The 20381-nt window shown below is 39.4% G+C and overlaps 1 protein-coding gene across 4 annotated transcripts in view; it reads left to right on the plus strand.

Annotated features, from left to right (window-relative positions):
* EPHA6 (EPH receptor A6) overlaps positions 2145–20381 on the plus strand; it is a 510917-nt gene continuing 492680 nt past the window's right edge. For 3 of the 4 annotated variants that reach the window (XM_021401644.1, XM_021401659.1, XM_021401696.1), the window contains exon 1: positions 2146–2307. In XM_021401644.1, coding sequence (XP_021257319.1) covers positions 2205–2307 — 103 coding nt within the window. In that variant the 5' untranslated portion in view covers positions 2146–2204. Of the gene's footprint in view, positions 2308–20381 lie in introns of all 4 variants that reach the window. The other variant, XM_021401686.1, reaches the window with a different exon arrangement.

Below are 20381 nucleotides of genomic sequence, written 5' to 3' on the forward strand. Positions count from 1 at the left end.
TCATCTATAACCCCCAAAAGCCAACCTCATAATGTGTCTGTTACTTTCTTTAGACCTTGTTATTTCCAAAGTAAAACACTGTTGAGGCACTGTAGACTGCAACGCTTTATATTTAATTTCAGGTGAAACTCAAAAAATTGAACTTTCTCCTTTTATATGTCCACCACGAAACTAAGGCAAAATGCTAATCACTATTTGACAATTTATATTTTTTTTTCCTTAAGCTTTCCACTTTAGGCCTTCTTCAAGAATAAGATTTCATTTTCTTATGTGAGGTTGTTAATTCAGCTAAACATGGGAAATTTTGCAATACTGTAGAACTGCTAGAAGCTGGAAGGATTCACATTAAAAAAATAATAAATCAAATATATATTTCTGTGTTGGTTTTGTTAATCAAAAAACTCTTTTGAAAATAATCTAAGACCTGATTCTTAAATCTAAGTTTTGAATGTATTCTTTTTCTTGCATTACAAAGTGATTGTTTCCACACTGAACATCTGCTCTGGCTCCTCAGGAGGAGCTCTGCTGTGCTCTGGTTTAGGACACTGTGGCTGTGTTACACACAGGCTGCATGGGATCTGTGGACGCGCAGAAGCCTTGGGAATCAAACAGCTTTTCTTCTCCTACATGTGCATTTGGACATTTGATTTTAGGAACTCATATGCAGAAATGTGGATCTGTATAAAAATGAGGAAGGACTTTTTAACTGTGAGAGTGACAGAGCCCTGGAGCAGGCTGCCTGGAGAGGTGGCGGAGTCTTCTCTGGAGATATTCAAGACCTGTTTGGACGTCTACCTGGGCAACCTCCTCTAGGGAACTGCTTTAGCAGGGGAGTTGGACTCGATGATCTCCAGAGGTCCCTTCCAACTCCTACGATTCTGTGATTCTGTGATTCCTGTTTTGTTGTTTTTTTCTGCTTTGAACAAGTCCAAAAATTGAAATGCTTAATGAAAAGAAACAAAAGGAAAAAAACAATTCCAACTGTCCCAGCACCTGGGACAGCTCCAAGTGCAGCACCCACGCAGGGAATCCGTCCCGAGAGCTCGCGCTGCCTATGGTTGCGACGCGGCGCAGGCCGGCTAGCAGCAGGCAGAGCCGTACCTCCACTTCGCTCACCTGCGCCTGCTGCCAGCAACGAGCCGCGCGCCAACTTCGCCGCTCGCCCCCCGCCAGGCTCCTTCCAGGCCCCGCCGCCGCGGCCGGGCGTTTTGCCTTGTCAACTAACCCCCTCTAGCGCCCAGCCGGCCGCATCTGACCCGCGGGCTGCGAGCCGAGGGGGCGCCTCTCCTCCCTCCATCCCTCCCCTCCCCTCGCCGAGGCGCGCCGCGCACCTCACGCCCGCACTCCCCTCGGAGGGCGGCTGAGGAGGGGCCGCCGCCGCCGCCCAAAGGCTCTCCCCCCGCACCGCTCCCCGCGCGCTCCCGGCCGCCCGTTTGGCCGGCGGGCCGCCCGTGCCCGAGCTCCCCCGGCACGGGGCCGCGCCGCCCTCCCGGCGGACCGGCACCCGCCGGGCTGGGGCCGTGCCGCTCGGCGGGGGAGCGGCGGCACCAAAAGCCGCGGCCGGGAGCGCGACACGCAGATCGGGAGCGAGCGGCGGAGATCGCAGCAGAGCCGCCGCGGCTGAGAGGGAGAGGCAGAGACAGAGCGGGGCGAGCGGCGGCGGCGGGGCCGGGGATGCCGCCCCGCAAGTTTTGTTGATGCCGCGGGGAGCGTGAGGAGGCGCCCAGCCCGGCTCCCCTCCCCGCCTGCAGCCGAGCAGCCCGGCGGCGGGGCAGGACCCTCCTCCGCCATGGGATACTGAAGCCCCTCGGCGCTGCCTCCGGCCGGGGATGCGGCGCGGACGGCGGAGGAGGCTGCCGGAGCTGCCGGCGGCGCCTCTGCGGGGCTGAAGGGCCGCCCAGGAGCGGGGCTCAGCCCGAAGTTGCCGAAGCTCTCCCGCTCGTCAGCGCCGCCGCCCCTCGCGGCTGTGCGGCACGGGGCTCCCCCACCCCTCGCCGCCTTCCCGCTCTCCCTCCTGGCCGCCGCCGTGCCCCGGGACGCCGCCGGTGGATGCGCCCGCCCCGGCCCGGGCAGCCCCCGGCGACAGCGCAGGCAGCGCGGCGCGCCCCGGACCCCGGCGGGGCTGCGGGCGGCGGGCGGGGGTTGCGCCGCGGCGTTCCCCGGCGGCCTGAAGGAGGACGCGGGGCGCTCGGCGGGCCCCAGCCATGGGGTGTTGCGAGGCGCGGGGGCTGCTCTGGAGATTCGGCCTCTTCCTCCCCCTGCTGACGGCGCGCCCCGCAGCCGGCGGACACGGCTCCTCTAACCAAGGTGAGGGCGGCCGCGGGGCCGTAACTTTCTGACGGGCGCGGGGCGGTGGGGAGTGGGCTCCGCACCCCGCCGGGCAGCCGGATCGGCCTCTCGGCGGAGCGGGGCGGGAGCCGCGGCCGGGAGCCGCCCGGCGGGGTTTGTCCGGCGGCCTCCGCTGGGGGCGGCCCCGTGAAAGTTGGGTGCTGGTGAGAGGGGAGCACGGAGCTGAGCGGGGCCGGGGCTCTGCGCTGCCCTCCGGAGCGGCCGAACTTGCAGCGGACTGAAAGTTATCCCCGCTGAGAGGGAGCGGCGGCATCCCGCTATGTGAAATGGGATTGCTAAAGGATAGCTGGCTCGTGCCGAGCGGGCTTTAGGGTGCGTCGCGCACGTTAAGAGACAGTGCCCTTAACGCCTGGTTTGTACGCGCTCCAGTCTGACTGCTCGAAAAAATCCTCATTTAGAGTCTTTGTCACAGGTGCATGCTCATCAGGTCCAGCTGAAGACGGTTGTTAAATTGCTTAGGTTGTAATGTGCGTGCTGAAGAAATATGCCTCTGGGTTGAAAAGGGAATCACCCTACTTAGAGAAATGAAGATTAAAATGCATAGCACACTCAGATGGTATCAAATGTTGTTAGGAAGAGCTGGAAAAAAATGTCACTGATTTTGAAACATTGCGTTCTACATTATTGAACATCTGGATAGAGCAAAGCATTTCCATAACTGTTTATTTATTATACATCTTTCTACTTAGTTGTGGAGGATGTAGGACGCAACTATTCCTACATTCAGAGTCTTTCCTACTTCTTTTTTTTTTTTTTTAACAGTTTGCTTTCATACAGTTTACCTTTCCCAGTCAGGGGTTTTAGTGGGATGTGAGTGAAAAAATGGGAGCTGAAGGGCAGCTCTAACTGCTGCTTCTAGCAGAAATTATGTTACCTGTTATTGCTGAAAGAAGTGCTGAATATGACTGTGATGGAAAGTAATGAGCAAACAGCTTTTTACTTGTAGAGTACTACCAAATTTGTAGTTCATTTATTTTCACACTTCGTTTTTACATTCTTTTTTCATTGTTCATTGTATGTACATGTGTAACAGTAAAAAAAGAGAATAAAATACTAGGAAAACAGGAAGATATGATAGTTCAGGCGCAAAACTCTTCAGCAATCAGAGTCAGATATGGTAGAGACATCCCAAGAAATACTGTTCCTTTCCGTCTTCTACACAGAATGTGGTGGATAATTTCAGTCTGTAAATGGATAACATGTAGTCATATCAACGCTCTATTGCATTTTGCCCTTACTCATGTCTTAGAAGACATCAGATTCTCACAGAAAGCAGCGCAACGCAGTTCTTTCATGTCACTCTCATTAGTGCATGCTAACGTCTGCCACATTACCATAAGACCTAACAAGACACAGAAATGCTCTTTAAAATAATTCACGTGTGCTATAGAATAGTTGAGACACATTCTATGCATCAGAAGTAAAGAATTTTTATTAAGTAATACAAGTTGGATTTGGACAATTTTAAATAAGTTTCTAAGTTTGTATTCGATATTCCTGGGATTCAATTGATAATAATTTTAAAAAGCAATTAAAATGGGGGAAATGGTTGCCAAAGCACTTTAGCCCCAAGAAAAGTCTATCAAGGTTGGAGTGGATTTTTTTGATGTTGACATAACTTTTCTCAACAAGTTCAGGTATTGAGGCAGTGGCTGCACAGAGTACTGATAAATTTCTTAACTTCTGAATAACTTCTCTTTCTGCTCTTTGTTTTGAAACCTCTAATAGAGAGATATCTTGTCTTTGGTTTTGCCATTTTACCGCAGAAGTAAAAAAAAATCGTCTAACTCAGCGAAACACATGAACTGAAAATTTACTGGATTTTCACCCATTTAAAGATGTTAGCAATAAACATCAACTTTTAATGACAACTTTCTCTAAAACCAGAAATTGAATTAAAGAAAATTAGTACAATGAAGCAGTCACTCATCATGTAAACACTTGAATGGATAAGTGTAAAATGCCAGTTACTAATGTTTGGAATCCCAGCTATGAAGAATATTTTGAAATGTTGTGCTGTTAGCTGAGACAAAAAAAATCTTGAACTTTTCTAAGGTGATATTTCAGACTATACGTCTTGGAAACATGTTTGCATTAATTGGTGTTGGATTTTCACTAATAGTTATAGTCATTATAACTTAGTTTAGCTTTACTATCCAAAATGTGTGGCCTTCTATTTTGTGTTTACAAGCATACCAGCACTAATACAAACTTGCAAAGGAAGACTTTGCTTGGATTGTTTGATGGGGAAAAATGTGAAAGGGGAATAAGCGCATTAATCCAATCTGGTATAGTTCTTCTCATTCTTAGTGATTTATTTTCTGTTACTAAAGAGTGATTTTCAGAGAATTAATGCACTCCAGTCTTATAAATAACAATGTTGGAGTTTATCTTTTTGTTTATTTTCTGCAAACAGAAAGATATCTGTTTTGATATACTTCCAAGACTCTCAGGTTGTCTTTCTTCAACCAGTAAATCAATTCATGGTGTCTTACAGTATCTGTAGCAAGGCAGACAAAAACAATACTATTGACAGAGAAGTGAGCTTACTCATTCATCTTAATGGAGTGGTAAGTTAAAAAACAAATAATGACCATGCCAAGAGCTAGATTTTACTGTTAAGAAAAATCCTGTAGGTAAGTAAGGCCATGGAGCTGCGTAGGAACCTGTATCACTGCAGTCTGAAACTGAACTGCTTGAAACAAAAACCTCAGTTAATAGTGTAGGTTGAGTGCCTGCATGTTCATCTACATTTTGATTGAGTGTGACATCTAGTTACAAACCAGTCTCATTATTGTGCAAGATTTCAGCTTGAGTTGTTGGCTGGTTTGGTTGGAGGAACATGCTGGATTGAGCAACTACTTTCAGACCTAAAGATACAAATAAGAGCATCTGAAATGTGATCGTTGTGTAAAACATGAGCTGTTAAAATAGAGATGACATCCATGAATAGTATGATGGTATCCTTTGCTAAGCATGCCTGTAAGTTTCCACATACATGTTAACCAGAAGAAATTTTTGTATACTGGTTTCTTGCAAACTGTAGTTGCTACTATCTGTCACCAGACAATCGATTTCTGAAGTAAACTATAGGGCTTGCAGACTTCATCGTATCTATCAGTGAACTACAAAAGGAAGTTGTATGCTTTTTCAGTTACCAGGTGTCACTATACCTTGCTAGATTATGCAAGGTTCATTTCTTATGCTTCCTTCTAAAAGGCATACATATTCATTTTCTCCTGCAAAAAAAAAAAGTTTTAAGTTAAGAAATAATGTCAAGCATCAATTCCAAAATTCATATAGCATCTATTTTCACAATGATTATGCGTGATATAAATGGGGTAGTTCAAAGTATGTAATAGAGCCTAGTGATTCACGTATTTAAGTCTGAGACAGATTACTAGCGACCTTGAGTTACTCATCAGTTCAAAGACGTTGGCTTGTATTTATTCATTTATTTATTTTTACGTAAATACAACCTATCACAGAGAAGTACTCTTTTTGAATACAGCACTCAGAATTTTCCTGTAGCATCAAAGAGACCAGGACTGAGTGTAGAGGCTGAACTTTTCTCTGAATGACACTGATGCTGATGTTTACTGCTAGAGGATAGCTCATTCTTTGAGAAATGTAGGTGTTGTGAAGGAGGCTGTTCTGCTGCTTGCATTGTACTCATTGTGGCGGATTCTGCTCTTCTGTTGTCCAGCTAGTATTCTCTGTGAGCATTTACTTATGTAGACAAAAAAAAAAAAAAAGGCTATTGCTGTGAAAGTTTAATTCTCTTTTAAGCATGTGGGGAAAACACAAAACTTGCCTCAATCTATTAAAAATTTTTTTAAAAATATTTCTACCCTATTTGTTTTTCAGTGATAAGGATGACTGCAGAACCTCCACAGGTGTAGATATGCATGAAATGACTTTTTTACCCAAAAGCCTAAATTTGAATGCCATAAATATCTGAAATATCGGTGATGAACAGATTTGAAGTTAATGCTTCATGATACATTCATGGTTTTGTATTTAGCAGTATTAACTGCTGTTTGGATATTGTGTTATTTGGGGCAGATTAGAATGATTGGTATGGAAATAAAGATAATAAGATATCAATTATCAACTCAACTATCTGTCAGTTAAGATCTTATTTTCTTCCGTAATTCTGTTCTGTAATTCTCATGTAATTTGGGGTGTTAAAACACCTCAGAGGAACTGAAATATTTCCAGAATTACACAGCTTGGCCCTGTTAAGAAAGGAGGCTAAGTGCTAGAAGGAATTATGGAAATATAAGCTGAAGAGAACAGCTGACAGTTAGCGAGCAGTGTTTTCTCCATCTCTCATGATTTATTCAGAGAGATCAGTGTTTTCAGTTTCAGTGGGTGTCATGCTTGTGTTAGGAAACAAACCAGTGCAGTTCCTAGAAACCAGTCTACTACTAGCATGGAAATGGTGAGTGTCTGACTGTCCTGCATCTGCCTCCTATTCTACGTTCCTTTCCAGAGGATCTGCTGCTGGCAGCTCTCTATCTGGACTTCAAAACTGGATTAGCCGTACTTTAGGTTTGATTCAGAATGGCCATTCTTATCTTCCTATGAATTTAATGGTCAGTGTTTCAACATAAAACTTTATTTTTGGCAAATCAAAGAGTTTACAAATGAAAGAAAGATGGAGAGTGAAGGAAATTCAGTTATATTCCTATGGAAAACTCCTCCTGTGTTTCCAGATACATATTTTAGATCTAAATAATTAGTTAGAAACTATCTGAGGGCCCTCCTTGGTATCTGATGTCAGACTTCTCAACTGTGAATTTTAGAGAAGTCAGTTAAGTAGACGTTTTGTCAGTAAGATGTACAATACGTTAATATTCAATTTGTTAGCTACATTTTGTAAAATTAAAAGCCTAATTTGATTACAGTCTCCTTTAACTAATCACCTATGTTTAGAAACTGATATGCATATGCACCATGAGAATCACTGTATTATTCTTGGATCCAAATATAGCACGGTTAGGATATTTCCTTATTTCAGCTGGATGCGTAAAATGGAATGTCTCCATTAGGATCACTGGGTTACTCTGCCTTGACACTGACATAAAGAAGAGTCTGGCCTTTTGTTTGTCATGCCCATTAACACTGAAATCCATGACATGGAGATAGAAAGATGAACAATACAGAAACAGAGAAGCAGGGAACGAAATTATTTATCCTGAATCTGTTCTGATATCAGGAAACCATTTATCATGCAGAAGAGGTCAAAGAAAGGTATCAGTTGTGAACAATACATCTTCAGAAACCATTTTTGAGCTTGTAAATGATACATCAGTCTTTACAGTGGAGCGGTAGAACCAAGAAATTCTAGTGAAAAGATTTCTCTTGCATAATAAAAATATTAATTGTTTGTAGGATTTTTTTTGCCCACAATGGTCTGCACAAATCAACTTATTTATCTCTATGAAGAAATGATTCCCCAGAATTTTTTCTTAGATTGCTTTTTAATTTTTGAATGACACTTCCTCATGGTTTTTGCTTTAGTGAACTTACTTTGTGACAACTTTTCTGAACTTTTCTATTAATGTTTTCTTCTATTTTTTAATAGATTTGTATGACTTTTTAGTAACCTGAACATCTATGTTTAATTTAATAGACTTAATTTGTAAATACTTTTTTTCATTTCAATATTTATTCCTCCAAGTAATCGTCAGTCCATCTTCTGTTGTAATGATGCCAGAATATTTCCAGACCATACCATACAAAAGCCTCTAAAATTTAACACTGAAATTATCTTCAGGTCACTTGTGTCTCTTCTAACCTCTCTAGATAGTTTTCCAGTCTACCTCTTATTCCATCTATCCTTATACTAGTTCCAACAATGCTTTCATTATTGCTGTTGTGAGACCTCTTTGTGTCTGTGTATGTATGTCTCTGGGTAGCCTTGTGTCTTCCCATGTCTAAGAATAAGGCAGTTTAAAATAAAGGCATTAAGGAGAACTCACTTCAGTTAATGCAGCATCCATTTGTAATGCAAGTACTACTTTTAATCTGTTAGAGAACACAGCTTTGAGGCCGAAGTTGGCTTTAAATCAAGTGTATATTTTATGCGGGTATCTGAAGCTTGCTCATCAGTCATGTTAAAAAAACATTTTCCTAGTCAATATGAAAATTTTACTGAATTGTCTCACTCACACAACATAAAACATCAGTATGTTAGCATTCCCAGCACTTATTAAGATCTTTGCATTTGGACTAAATTCTATCATCCTGTAAGAAATCTTAAAAATACTGAGTACCATGATGATGCTGATGATTTAATCATCAGAGGTTTATTATTTTCAGTGAATGCAGGCATTTTTATTATGCTTTAGATGCTTTTATATATAATAGAGAAACACCAATTAATGCAATCAATGCACAGGTGTTTTTCCTCCCAGTTGGTGATACTGTACAAATAGTTTCCTTCTCTTTAAACAGTTGATTCATGATACTTGACATTTTAAGCTAGCAGATACCATATACCAGATAGCAGTTTTATGTGTTTTTTAAATCTAATTGCATTCCAAATACATAAAATCCCAACAATTGTCATTGTTTTTAAGGTAATAGGGTCTTTTATCTTTAAATTGACACCAGATTAAAGAACACTGCGATATTGCTGCCATTTCTTTTGACAGCCTAGTAGAGTCAGTTTTGTAAAAGATCTATAAAATATTTTATGAGAAAATTATATCTAGATTAAAAATAAAAATTCCTTTCTGTAGAATGATCTAAGGATTTTAAAAGTATTTTGTCTCTAGGTATAAAAAGGCAAAATTCACATTTAACAATTCTGAAATCTTGATTCAAAGTCATAGAAACATTTCATTTTTAAAAAATGGTAACGATAACACAGTGTAGAATACACTGTATGCACATCAAGCACAGGCTTGAAACTTGGTGAATCAAAGCTAAGGTGCTTTAGGTCTGAATGTTTCCCTGTTATCTGAAAACCTGTAAAGAATAGTCTATTACAAAATTTGTTTCTAAACAATCCCAAGGTCTTCAAATTTTTCTCCCGAACTCTCACACTCCCCCTGATAAATAGTTCCCTCCCAGAAGGAGGGACAAATACTTTCCCTGCTGTGTTTGAAAGTTCTATGTTACTGTGATTGATTTTTCTGCAAAGAAGGAGCCTAACTGAAATTTTGAAGAAAAATTAAATACTGGTCTTCCTTTGTATTCTGTACCAGAGAAGGCTGTGCTTCATTCATTCACCTGGTCACATGCTGCCATAGTAATGTATGACCACGCCTGCTCTCTGCCCATGAGCTCATTTTACTATCTGGCCCAAAACAGTACCAGCATCAGAAACATAGAAAAGGTTTTCTTCTTCTCTCCTTTCAACCTGTTTCTCTTTCCAGCTGCCTCTCCCACTGTCTCCACTGTACAAGTGCACACAGTTACCCTGACTTCTAAACTGAATCTGGATCTGATGAACTTGAAGTGTGCCCTCACTGTCACAAGTGGTTTCTAGTGGGCTCATTAACTACATGAGTCAAACAACATGTGTTAAGGTTTCTCACTAGAAATATTATGTAATATATTCTGATTGTATTTAGCAAGCTCCTTAATTCCCTAACTTTGATGGTTACTTTAATATCTCTGATTATAAACAGGTATTTTGTGAACAACACATATTTAGTCAAGTTCAAGAGTGGTTTTATATTTGTACATTTGACAGCTAACTATTAAAATTATATTTATCTGTTTTTCTGTTCTCACTTTTCCCTGCTCCTTCCACCTCATGGATGCAGTGAAGTAAGAGAAGTAAGAAAATAAAAATATAAATGGTTATTAGCGGGCATATCTACTTTTCTTTTAGTCAGAAAACTAGGCTCTACAGTGTGCTGGGAAAGATTCTACTTCAAGTCATTGCAGAAACAAGAATTTAAACATGTAATACTCTTTGATAAAAATTCTTGGTCTGTGTTTAGGTAGATTTATTAGAAGTTGATAGAGGGTTTTTTCCCTCTTAAGAGAAGTGGTTTTATTTATTCTGAGTTGACTGAATTCCAAACAGTCTTTGAACACGTCTACTGTTTGCTGATGGGTTCTCCAAGAAGACTAATACCAGATTAATGATGACTAGATGCACACCTGCTCCTTATTGGGTCAGTGCTGCTCTTCATTGGATACTGTAGGTAATGCTTATGTGAAAAGTACTAACACAACCAAAGCAATCCAGAATGTTTTAATATACAGATATGTTAACTGCATTTGTGATACAGCATTCCTTCACTGAAATTATAGAAGATTAAGCTCAGAACAAAATCATAGCTGTGTTGATTCTATGCAAAAAGAAAGATGGGCAGTAGCACTATCTGTAACAAGCTCCTGTGAAGGTACATACACAGAATGAGGACATAGCAAAAGGTATATTTACTGGGAGTTCCACGGTCTCAATCCACTTAATGGCTTCTGCACCTAGGACAAAAGGGGAAAAGTCACATATAGCAAACAGTATCACTGATGCATGTAATGAGTGATTTGTCTTGGCTAGGGACCCTTCGTTAGAGTGTACTTGCTGCTGTAATTTCCATTTTCTGGTTGGTGGATACTTCATGGTTTAAAATAAAGCAATAAAAGGGTGAATTAGAAAACATTCTGTAAAATAATGCACTAGCATTTTAATCTTGGTATAAGTGATTAATTCTCTGAAATGTCCCAAGCCAGTTTTTCCAATGCATTCCAACTGCTGGTTTAAAATAAAATTCTATTGAAAAGTTTTGGCTAAAACTGAAAATTATGTTGTCCAAATATATTTTGGACATAAAAAAAAAAAGAAAAGAAAGGAGGTCTAGACATTCTTTCTGTAGTGTTTCCACTGTTTTATTTATATTGCTGAAGCTGTTAAATACTTACATGCCAGAAAGATGCAGTAGGAAAAACCACTTGGAGGATCATGTTAGTTTTTATCATTCAGTTTAGTGGACTTCAGTTATTGGAGGAACATTTTATTTAGATAAATATGAATACTGTTAATATTTAGAAATGAGGAAACATGAACTTCTAAACCAAACTTGAACTCAGATTGTTGTCAGACACAATGAAAAACTAAATGCAATTGCTGCAGAGACAACAGTAAGAATGTTTGTCCTCTGACTTTGGGATATGATAAAAACATTATTAAATTAATCATTTCCAGGTCAAGAATTAAAAAAAGCAAGGCTTTATTCCCTAATTTAAGAAATATACTGAAACACCTGTGTTGTAGCTTAACCCGGCAGGTGGCTGAGCACCACACAGAGGTTCACTCACCGCACCCTTCCCAGTGGGATGGGGGAGAGAATCGAAAAAACAAAGTAGGACTCATGGGTTGAGATAAAACTATTTACTAAGATAGAGAAAAGGAAAAGAAAAATAGTTATAACTATATATAAACATATATAAGTGTATATAACAAGTGATGCACAAGTAATTGCTCACCACTGTTAATGCCATATTAATGGTTACTCTTGATGAAGTTGCGTACAATGATGTTATCATATCCCCTTTTTCTAGAGGCTAAAGCTAAAGGGCATCTTGTTTAGAAAAGAAAAGTGAATACTAATGGCTGGAATGAGTCCACATTTCTTGCTGCTGTTGTTTAATACGTGTTCCTGTGCAAAGATTATACTACATACAGAGTTGTTTTTCCAGTGTTTAGTCTCTTTAAAACAATTTTTCCCCAATATTCCTTTCAGCAACTGAACTAAGGAGAAGAATTAAAGGCCAAAACTTTTATATTAGGTGACCAGTTTGTGACACCCAGTGCACATTCTAAGGAATCAATTTTTCACGTGGTCATAAAAAAGCTACTGTTGACTACTCTGAGAGCTATCTTTTTCTGAAGTTTAGGTTTCTTGTGTTAAATTGAGTATCAGGAAGATGTGATACTTTCATTGATCAACTGTACACCTTGTGTTATGTGATACACTCAGGATCTGACAGACAAATTGTGGTAGAAGTAGATATGACACCTTGGCTTTCAGACTACGCTTTGGCTATAAATGCATTGTGGCTTTTTTTTTTTTTTCTTGTACATAACTAAGTTGTTCTTTGCTTCGAACATTTTGATCCTATATTAAAAATTTATGAAAACTCAATATGTCAAAACGGTGAATACAAATGAAGTGAATTTGTACCACAAGGATTTGAAACTTTCTTGCCATGTTGTGCCTCTTCACAGTCTCCCTGAAGACAAAGCCTCAGTCCCACAGCAGAGGCTTTGTCCAGTTGGTCCATGTTTGACTCCCACAGTCTTAGGGTCCAGCAATCTTTGATGTAGACTGTGAGTCACAGTGAATTCTTCTTTGCTTTTCCTAACTTTTCAATGTGGGAATTGCTAATCCCATTAATGTAAAAATATAATTAATATGAATTTCCTTTCTGACCACAATTTTTACATTTTCAGGAGATCTTTATTCTTTTCCTCTTCCCAGATCATTCTCATACAATGTTGGTTTATTTAGACTGACAGAGTAATCCTCTACTAAATTATCTGAATTAAGGCAAGAGAGATTCCATTTTATATGGCATAGGCATAAATAGTTCATGAAGGCATGCACTTTGCCAGTAGATTGTGTTAAGCAACAAAGGAATTTTGAAGAAAAATAGATTCATTTAGGGGTTACACAACAGGGTTGTCCTCACTAGGTTGCATAAGAGCTCCAATGATGGTGACCTCCCATTCTTTAGCTCCTTATAACTTTACTTGTTCTTCTCTTTTTATCTTTCTTAGCCTTATTCTTCTAGGTGGTTTAAGTCTCATTATTTCCATTTATTTCATTGTTCCATTCCTCAGTTTGCTGCGTCCTGGGATGTTTGTCTTTCTGAGGTCTGTCAGGATGAAAATACAGCTGAAAGCTTGTTACACTTACTGACTGGGCAGCCAGGAGATGCAAAGAACGAACCTCTTGTGCGCCCTCTCTGTCTTAGGATAGAGTATGCTTGTTTGCTCTGTGGTAACAGTATCAGCACAGTCAAACTGGTACATAGATTCTGTTAAGCTTGGAAAGCACTAAGAATAAATAAGCTTTGGCAGTGCCAAAATTTCAACATAATATAATGAACAAGTTCAGCTTGGGTAAATGAGAACTTATAGCAAAGGACATCAGTGAACTGCTATCAAGATACTCCAAATGACAGAAATGCTAGTGTTCATTAATTAAAAATGCAAAACACATTTTCCCTTGCCTTGCTCTTGGAAATATTTGAACAGCTTTATTTGAAATGTTTTCTCAGAAATGCATTTCAAACATAGAATTCAACATAAAATATTTCAGTGAATATTTTAATTTGCAAAATATTCAAAAGGTTAAAAAGTAAACATGTTTTAAAATGTTACTTAGGTAACCTGAGCTATAGCTGTAGTTAGAATGGAGATCACACTCACAGCTAGTTTTCCACTTTTTTACTTTCTCATGACGTACCTGTTTTTGCCAGAGTATATCAAAAGATATAATAATGTTTAGCCTGTCCAATTTACTAATAATCATTTTCCTTACTAATTTAGTAACAGGTAGTTTTAAGTAATATCCTGAAGCCTTTCATTACTGAGTTTCCATCATATTAGAGAAAATTAGCAAATTATTTTTAATAGGTATAGTCTGATAGATTTATCTTATGTTGGAGAGATATGCCTCAAGAAATAAAAACTGATTGAAATTGGTGACACAGATGGACATTTTGATAACAGAAAAGAAAATCAATAATAGATTAGACTTGATTAGGTGTTGACATTTAGAACTATACACAGAGAATGTTAAAATTTACTGACAACATTCTTCTTCCTGATTTGCATCTCTACCTCTGTTCTTTTTATCAGATGTATCTAATCATGGTGCATACATTATAAAGGTTAATGAACAAACGATGATAAAATTACCATATAGATCACAGAATCATAGAATCTTTTGAGTTGGAAGAACCCTTAAAAGTCATTTTGTCCAACTCCCCTGCAGTGAACAGGGACGCCTACAGCTCGATCGGTGTACTCAAAGCCCCTTCCAGCCTGAACTTGAATGGCTCTAAGGACAGGGCATCCACCACCTCTCTGGGCAACCTGTTCCAATGTGTCACCATTCTTACTGTAAATTTTTTTTTTTATATATATCTAGTCTAACTGACATCAACAAGAATTACAAAATTCTGCACCTGGGGAGGAACAGCCCCCAGGCACCACGACATGCGGGGGGCTAACCAGCTGAAAAGCAATAGTGTAGAAAAGGGCTTTGAAGTCCTGGTAGATGTCAAATTGAAGGTGAGCCAGAGATGAACCTTTGCAGCAAAGGCAACTGACAGTGTCTGGGGCTGCATTAGGCAGGTACTGACAGTGGGTGAAGGGAGGGTGGAAGAATGGAGGTGATACTTCCCCTCTCAGCAATGGTGAGGCTGCACCTGCAGTGCCGACTGCAGTTCTGGGCCCCTCAGTACAAGAAAGAATCAAGTGAAGGACCATGGAGAAGATGGAGGGATTGGAGCATCTCTCCTTTGAGGAGAGGCTGAGAGAACTGGGATGGTTCAGCATGGAGAAGGGGAGGCTCAGGAAAGATCTCAATGAAGTATATAAATACCTACAGAGAGAGCGCAAAGAAAACAGAATCAGTCTCTTGTTGGGGGTGCCCAGTGCCAGAACAAGAGGCAAAGGGCACAACTTGGAACACAGGAGGTGTCATCTGAACATAAGGAAATACTTCTTTACTACAGGAGTGATGGAGCAATAGCATAGGCTGCACAGAGAGACTGTGAGGTCTCCTCCTAGGATACCTTCACATGCTGCCTGGATGGTGTCTTGGGCAAAACCTAGGAGGGCTAGCTTGAACAAGGTACTCTAGAGGTCTCTTCTAATCTCAAGCATTTTGCAGTTCAGCAAAATGCATCGCAAAGGAACCTGAATTTTAGCAATGAACATTTCTGTTTTACTCAGAATTGTCTCTTGCTATACCCGGCAATAGCTGTAGTGAATTCTAAGCTTCCCACTGCATTTAATTGCATATCCTTGAAGTAGGAATGAAAGAAAAAATCCCCAAGTAACAAAATATTTTCAAAGCAGAAAAAAAAAAACAACAAAAAAAACCCATAGTATATGTCCATTTAAAAGTGAGAATGGTTGAAGTAAGTTATCTGGAACTGCATTCAGTCAGCATATCCTTAATTTTATTTACTTTGTAGTTCAAAAGTGCAATGTTTGGTTTATATTAAAGGGATAAAGGAAAATAGTGGAACCCAATTTGCTGCATCACAGAGCTCAGGTCTAAGTACCAGACATTTACCTGATGTTAGGGGATGTGAATGGTACCAATATCAGAGTGTATAAAAGCTATATTAGAGGCCAGGAATGGAAGAGAAAGTTAGGAGAGCAGACGTATTTCTACTGGGTTTTTGCAGTTAAGCAGATGTTTATTTGTTTTTCTCTTCCCCTTTCAGTTTTTGGAATTTGTTTTGCCTTTGTAACCATAAAAAAGGTTGAAATTAATACGGAAGTCTAGTGAAGTGTTCTGATAAGCTTTATAATGAGAAACTTCTTTGCAGGTGACAAGTTTGTGTGTCTTGCTCATATTCTCAGAATAAGAGCAATTGCCACCACCTGAGAAGATAAGCATTTTCTACCTCTCCAGATCAGATGGGACTGCCAAAGCAGTTTGGGGTTGGAGATTTTTTACTTCACCGAAGCATGTAATATTAGGAAAAATTTCTTCTCAGAAAAGGTGGTGAGGTATAGGAACAGGCTGTGCAGGGAGGTGGTGGAGTCACTATCCCTGGAGGTGCTCAAGAAAAATGGAGATGTGGCACTGTGGGACATGGTTAGTGAGCACGGTGGGGATGGGTTGATGATTGAACAAGATAATCTTAGTGGTCTTTTCCAAACTTTTATGATTCTATGATTCTAAACACTTTAAAGGACTTAATCTAAAAAAGAATAAAAATGTCCTGCTATTGGCAAATTCTTCATAATAATCATCAGGCCTGGTTAGTTAAGGGCTGTGCAAAGAAGTGTGGTTGTTTTCTTTTGTCTTGTATTAATGTATTTTAACATTTAGCTATGTGAATGCTTGACTCCTTGACCTAAGGGATTATTTCTTTGCTGATATCCAGTGATCTCATGCCCAAATGAGATACAATTACTCCAAATTCAGTGAATGCATTGTCCAAATGACCTGATTCTTTGAACTGCCTGGTACTAGCTCAAGCTGACGTCATAGTTATTCAGAAAAAAATTGCTTTCAATGTTTGAGCTTCAGGGTCATATGGAACACGTTGAAAGGTTTTTGATCTGATTTAAACTAAGAGAAAACTATGGAAAGTGTTTTTGACACTATCTTGATATTTTATGAATAAAGTAATGTTGTTGGTGGGCTTAATGGATGTAGTGTTCTCTGAGCAAAGGTAAACATATTTGTGCAGTTCTAAGGATGATTTTGCAAACTACTGTAGGGAACCTGCTTTAGCAGGGAGCTGGACTTCAGAGGTCCCTTCCAACTCCTACGATTCTGATTTTGTAATTCATTAAAGTATAATGGTAAAATATAATACTAAAGCTTCTGAAATAGCAGTGGGCTTTTTTCAAATTTTGAGATGGAGCAGTACATTTCTGAAAAGGAAGAAGAGAAAAATATTGGAAGGAGGAAGAGAAGATTGAAAATCAAGTTCTTTTGACTATCTCTTATATGAATATTCCAGTTTAAAAATTTTTGAGTTTTGTTTTGGAGGAAAAAAAAATTACATGTTCAGTTATATGTCTTATCCAGGTGTAAGTGTATTGGCTTGTAGACTCCAAGTTCTAGATGTTTTTTAAGTATCGTATTAGAGAAAATAAAAGGTTTTATTCCTGTGTAGGATGGGGAAGAAATGTCATGAACTTGAGCTCATTGATTCAATTTTTATTACTAAAAACTGCTACAGTTCATAAAATTCAGTTTTACAGACTATTAGTCCATAATGTGGGTTATGTCCTTTGGAGACTTATGTTAAAGACAAGTGGAGTAGTTCAGAAAGATCTATGTTGTAGCTGTATGGAGGAAGTTCAAGAATTATTTAAGTGCTCATGACTGTGTTCCAAAAGGAAGTGGGGCAAGAAGAGCTGACAACAGTCTTGAAGTTAGGAAAGGAGATCAACACCGAAGAGTCTGTTTATCCTTTAGCAACTGGCTTAATTTCCTTGGAGGTGAGGAAAGAAATTGCTGTAATGTTACTGGCATTGAAAGTTGGTTTGTTTTTCAATTGTTCTCAACAGAAAAAATAGTATTTGCATTAGTGATATGTGCTAGGACTGTTTACACTCAGCATGGAGTGTCTGTAGCTGGAACACGGTATTGAAAAGGAGGTTTGTTGTAACAAGCAAATGCCTCATACAATTCTATATGAAGAATTGATTAGTTTTCCTTTTTAGTCTAGTTAATTGATGTTCCCTCATTATCCCCATTGGAGGGTTTATAAAATGTATTTGTAAACTGCACTTGCTAGTAGATAGCGCTTATTTGTTCTTGTGCTGTTGTTACAGTTACTGTTGCCTTTACCTGTTCTTCTTCCCTTTTTCATTCATTTGTTCTTGGAAAAATGCAGTCAAAATTGTGTGTGGTTTTGTAGGTGAGATTTTACTGGTACTTTCTGCAACTGTAATACTTTTATTGGAAATATCTGCCACTTTCTGTGGTGGAATTTGTCTCCTTCATTTCTATGTCGTTTGACTGGGCCTTGCTTGTCTTGCCACCAGCTAATATGTGTGGGTCTTAATCTTCTCTGTCTGCCGCTAAACTTTGTCTATACATACATATAAACATATGAGGGCTGCTCTGAAAGTAATGCCTCCCATTTTATTATGTTGACACACTATGTCAGAAATGGATATTGGTGGTATGGCAGTAGGCATTGAACCTTCCCACCAGTATCCCATTACATTTCATTGCTGTGTGACAGATGGCAGCAGAGAGGCAGTCTGACACAATGGGATCTAACGTGGAAGTGACTATGAAGTAAAGGTGTGTCACTGAATTCCTCCTTGCAGAAAAGATGGCACCCATTGACATTCATCAATGGTTGCTGAACGTTCATGGAGACCAAACAGTGGATGTGAGCGTAGTGAAAGATGTACTGCATGGGCAACATTTTCATAGCAATGATGCCATCATAGCAGCTGTGAAACAGTGGGCCACCTTCGCTGGTGCAGATTTTTATGATTGCAGCATGCAGGCTCTTGTTCATTTCTGGTGAAAATGCATAACTAATGGTGGTGACTATGTTGAAAAATAGTGCTTTTTTTAGCTGAGAATTTGCTCTATGAAATAATACTGTTATTGTGCTCTTTGTATCTGTTGTAGTTTCCATGGAAATAAATAGGAGGCATTACTTTCAGAGCAACTTGTGTGTGTGCACGCACATGTGTGTATATTTAGCTCCTTTTGGATCATCTTAGTATTTCTATTTGATGTCCTCCTTTTTTTTTTTTTTTTTTTTTTACAATATATGAAGAATAATTCCTTCTCTCCCTGTCACTCCCTACAAAGTGTTCCAGCATTCAGTTGTGTTCACAGTGCCTCTCCCATGAAAAAGTCCTATTACATCAAACCTACTGTGGACAAGGACATTACTGAGACATTATATAAGATATGTCTCATGACTAGTCTTTGAGAAATTGAGTAGAAATTGCAAAGTTATATACTTTCTGTCTCAAATCATGCCTCTTGTGTACATCCTCACCTCTTCTGCTCTCTATTTAAAGCAGCTAAAATGCTTTTACAACTTGTTTCATTTTCCTAACTCAGATTTATTTCTGGCATTTATACAATAAAAAATGTACACAATATGCTAGAATATTCACTGTTTACAGGGTGTTGCCACACCAAGAGTAATTTAATAATACCTTAGCTATAAAAGCACAAATTATATTTAATGACTTTTGTAGTTTCAAAATACTTTTCTGTCTGTATAATTCTGAATTAAGTCTGGAAAACATACCGCATTCTCAAAGTCAAACTGAATGAAATTATCCTCGAATTCAGCTGTAATTTTACCTTAATGCATTATAATTCATATGTCAGGTTTTTCTTCCCTAATTTGATTCCTCTTGGCTATTAGGATCACTCAGTACTTACCCTGTTTTATTGCACTTAGATTTAATAAATTGAGCTGTACAGCAATATAAAAGATAATATTCATTGTTATAAATTTGGCATTTACATGAATGAAATACCTTAAATTCCCCTTTCATCTGTTTTAAATTAAGTATGAGATTTAAATCACTTGTTCTGATTGAGAGCAAGCACAGGAAATGAAGGGACAGTGGACAATCAAAAAACCATACTGAGATTCTCATCAAGGCATTCATTATTGTTGGTGGGAAACAACGTTAAACAATAATTGGTTGCATTCACGTAGAGGGTAGAAAAACCTGCCACAAGACAGTATTATATTCATAGTCTGAGAATGACTTTGAACAGGTGAACAAGGGAAAGCAACTTGTAGAATATTTTCGAATTGCTCAGATACTGTGATAGCTAGCTCTTGCATGAAAAGGAAGGTCTTAGATAAATGTAGGTTTAGGAAATATGTGTAATAAATCTGTATTCAATTGTAGGTATTATCTCCTTTTATCTTTTTTTCTTTTTTTTTTTAAACTAGGCTTGTGAATGTATATTTAATTTTCATCTGTCATTGTTTTGGCTGGGATAATTTTCCTCATAGAGGCTTGTATGATACTGTGTTTTGAATTTTTGATGAAAGTAGTGTTGATAACACACTGAAAGCTTAGCTGTTGCAGAGCAGTGCTTGCAGAGAGCCAAAGCTTTTCCTGCTCCTTGAGCTGCCCTGCCAGCCAGGAGCTGGGAGTGCACAGCGAGCTGGGAAAGGATGCAGCCCGGACAGTGACCCGGACTGGGCAAAGGGATGTCCCCCATCATATGTCAGCATGCTCAGCAATAAAAGCAGAAAGAATGAAGAAGTGAGGGAAGTTTGGAGTGATAGTGTTTGTCTTCCCAAGAAACCACTGTGCATGCTGAGCCCTGCTTTCTTGGGAGTGGCTGTACACC

Source organism: Numida meleagris, chromosome 1, assembly GCF_002078875.1.
Source record: "Numida meleagris isolate 19003 breed g44 Domestic line chromosome 1, NumMel1.0, whole genome shotgun sequence".
In the NCBI taxonomy this organism is placed as follows: Eukaryota; Metazoa; Chordata; class Aves; order Galliformes; family Numididae; genus Numida; species Numida meleagris.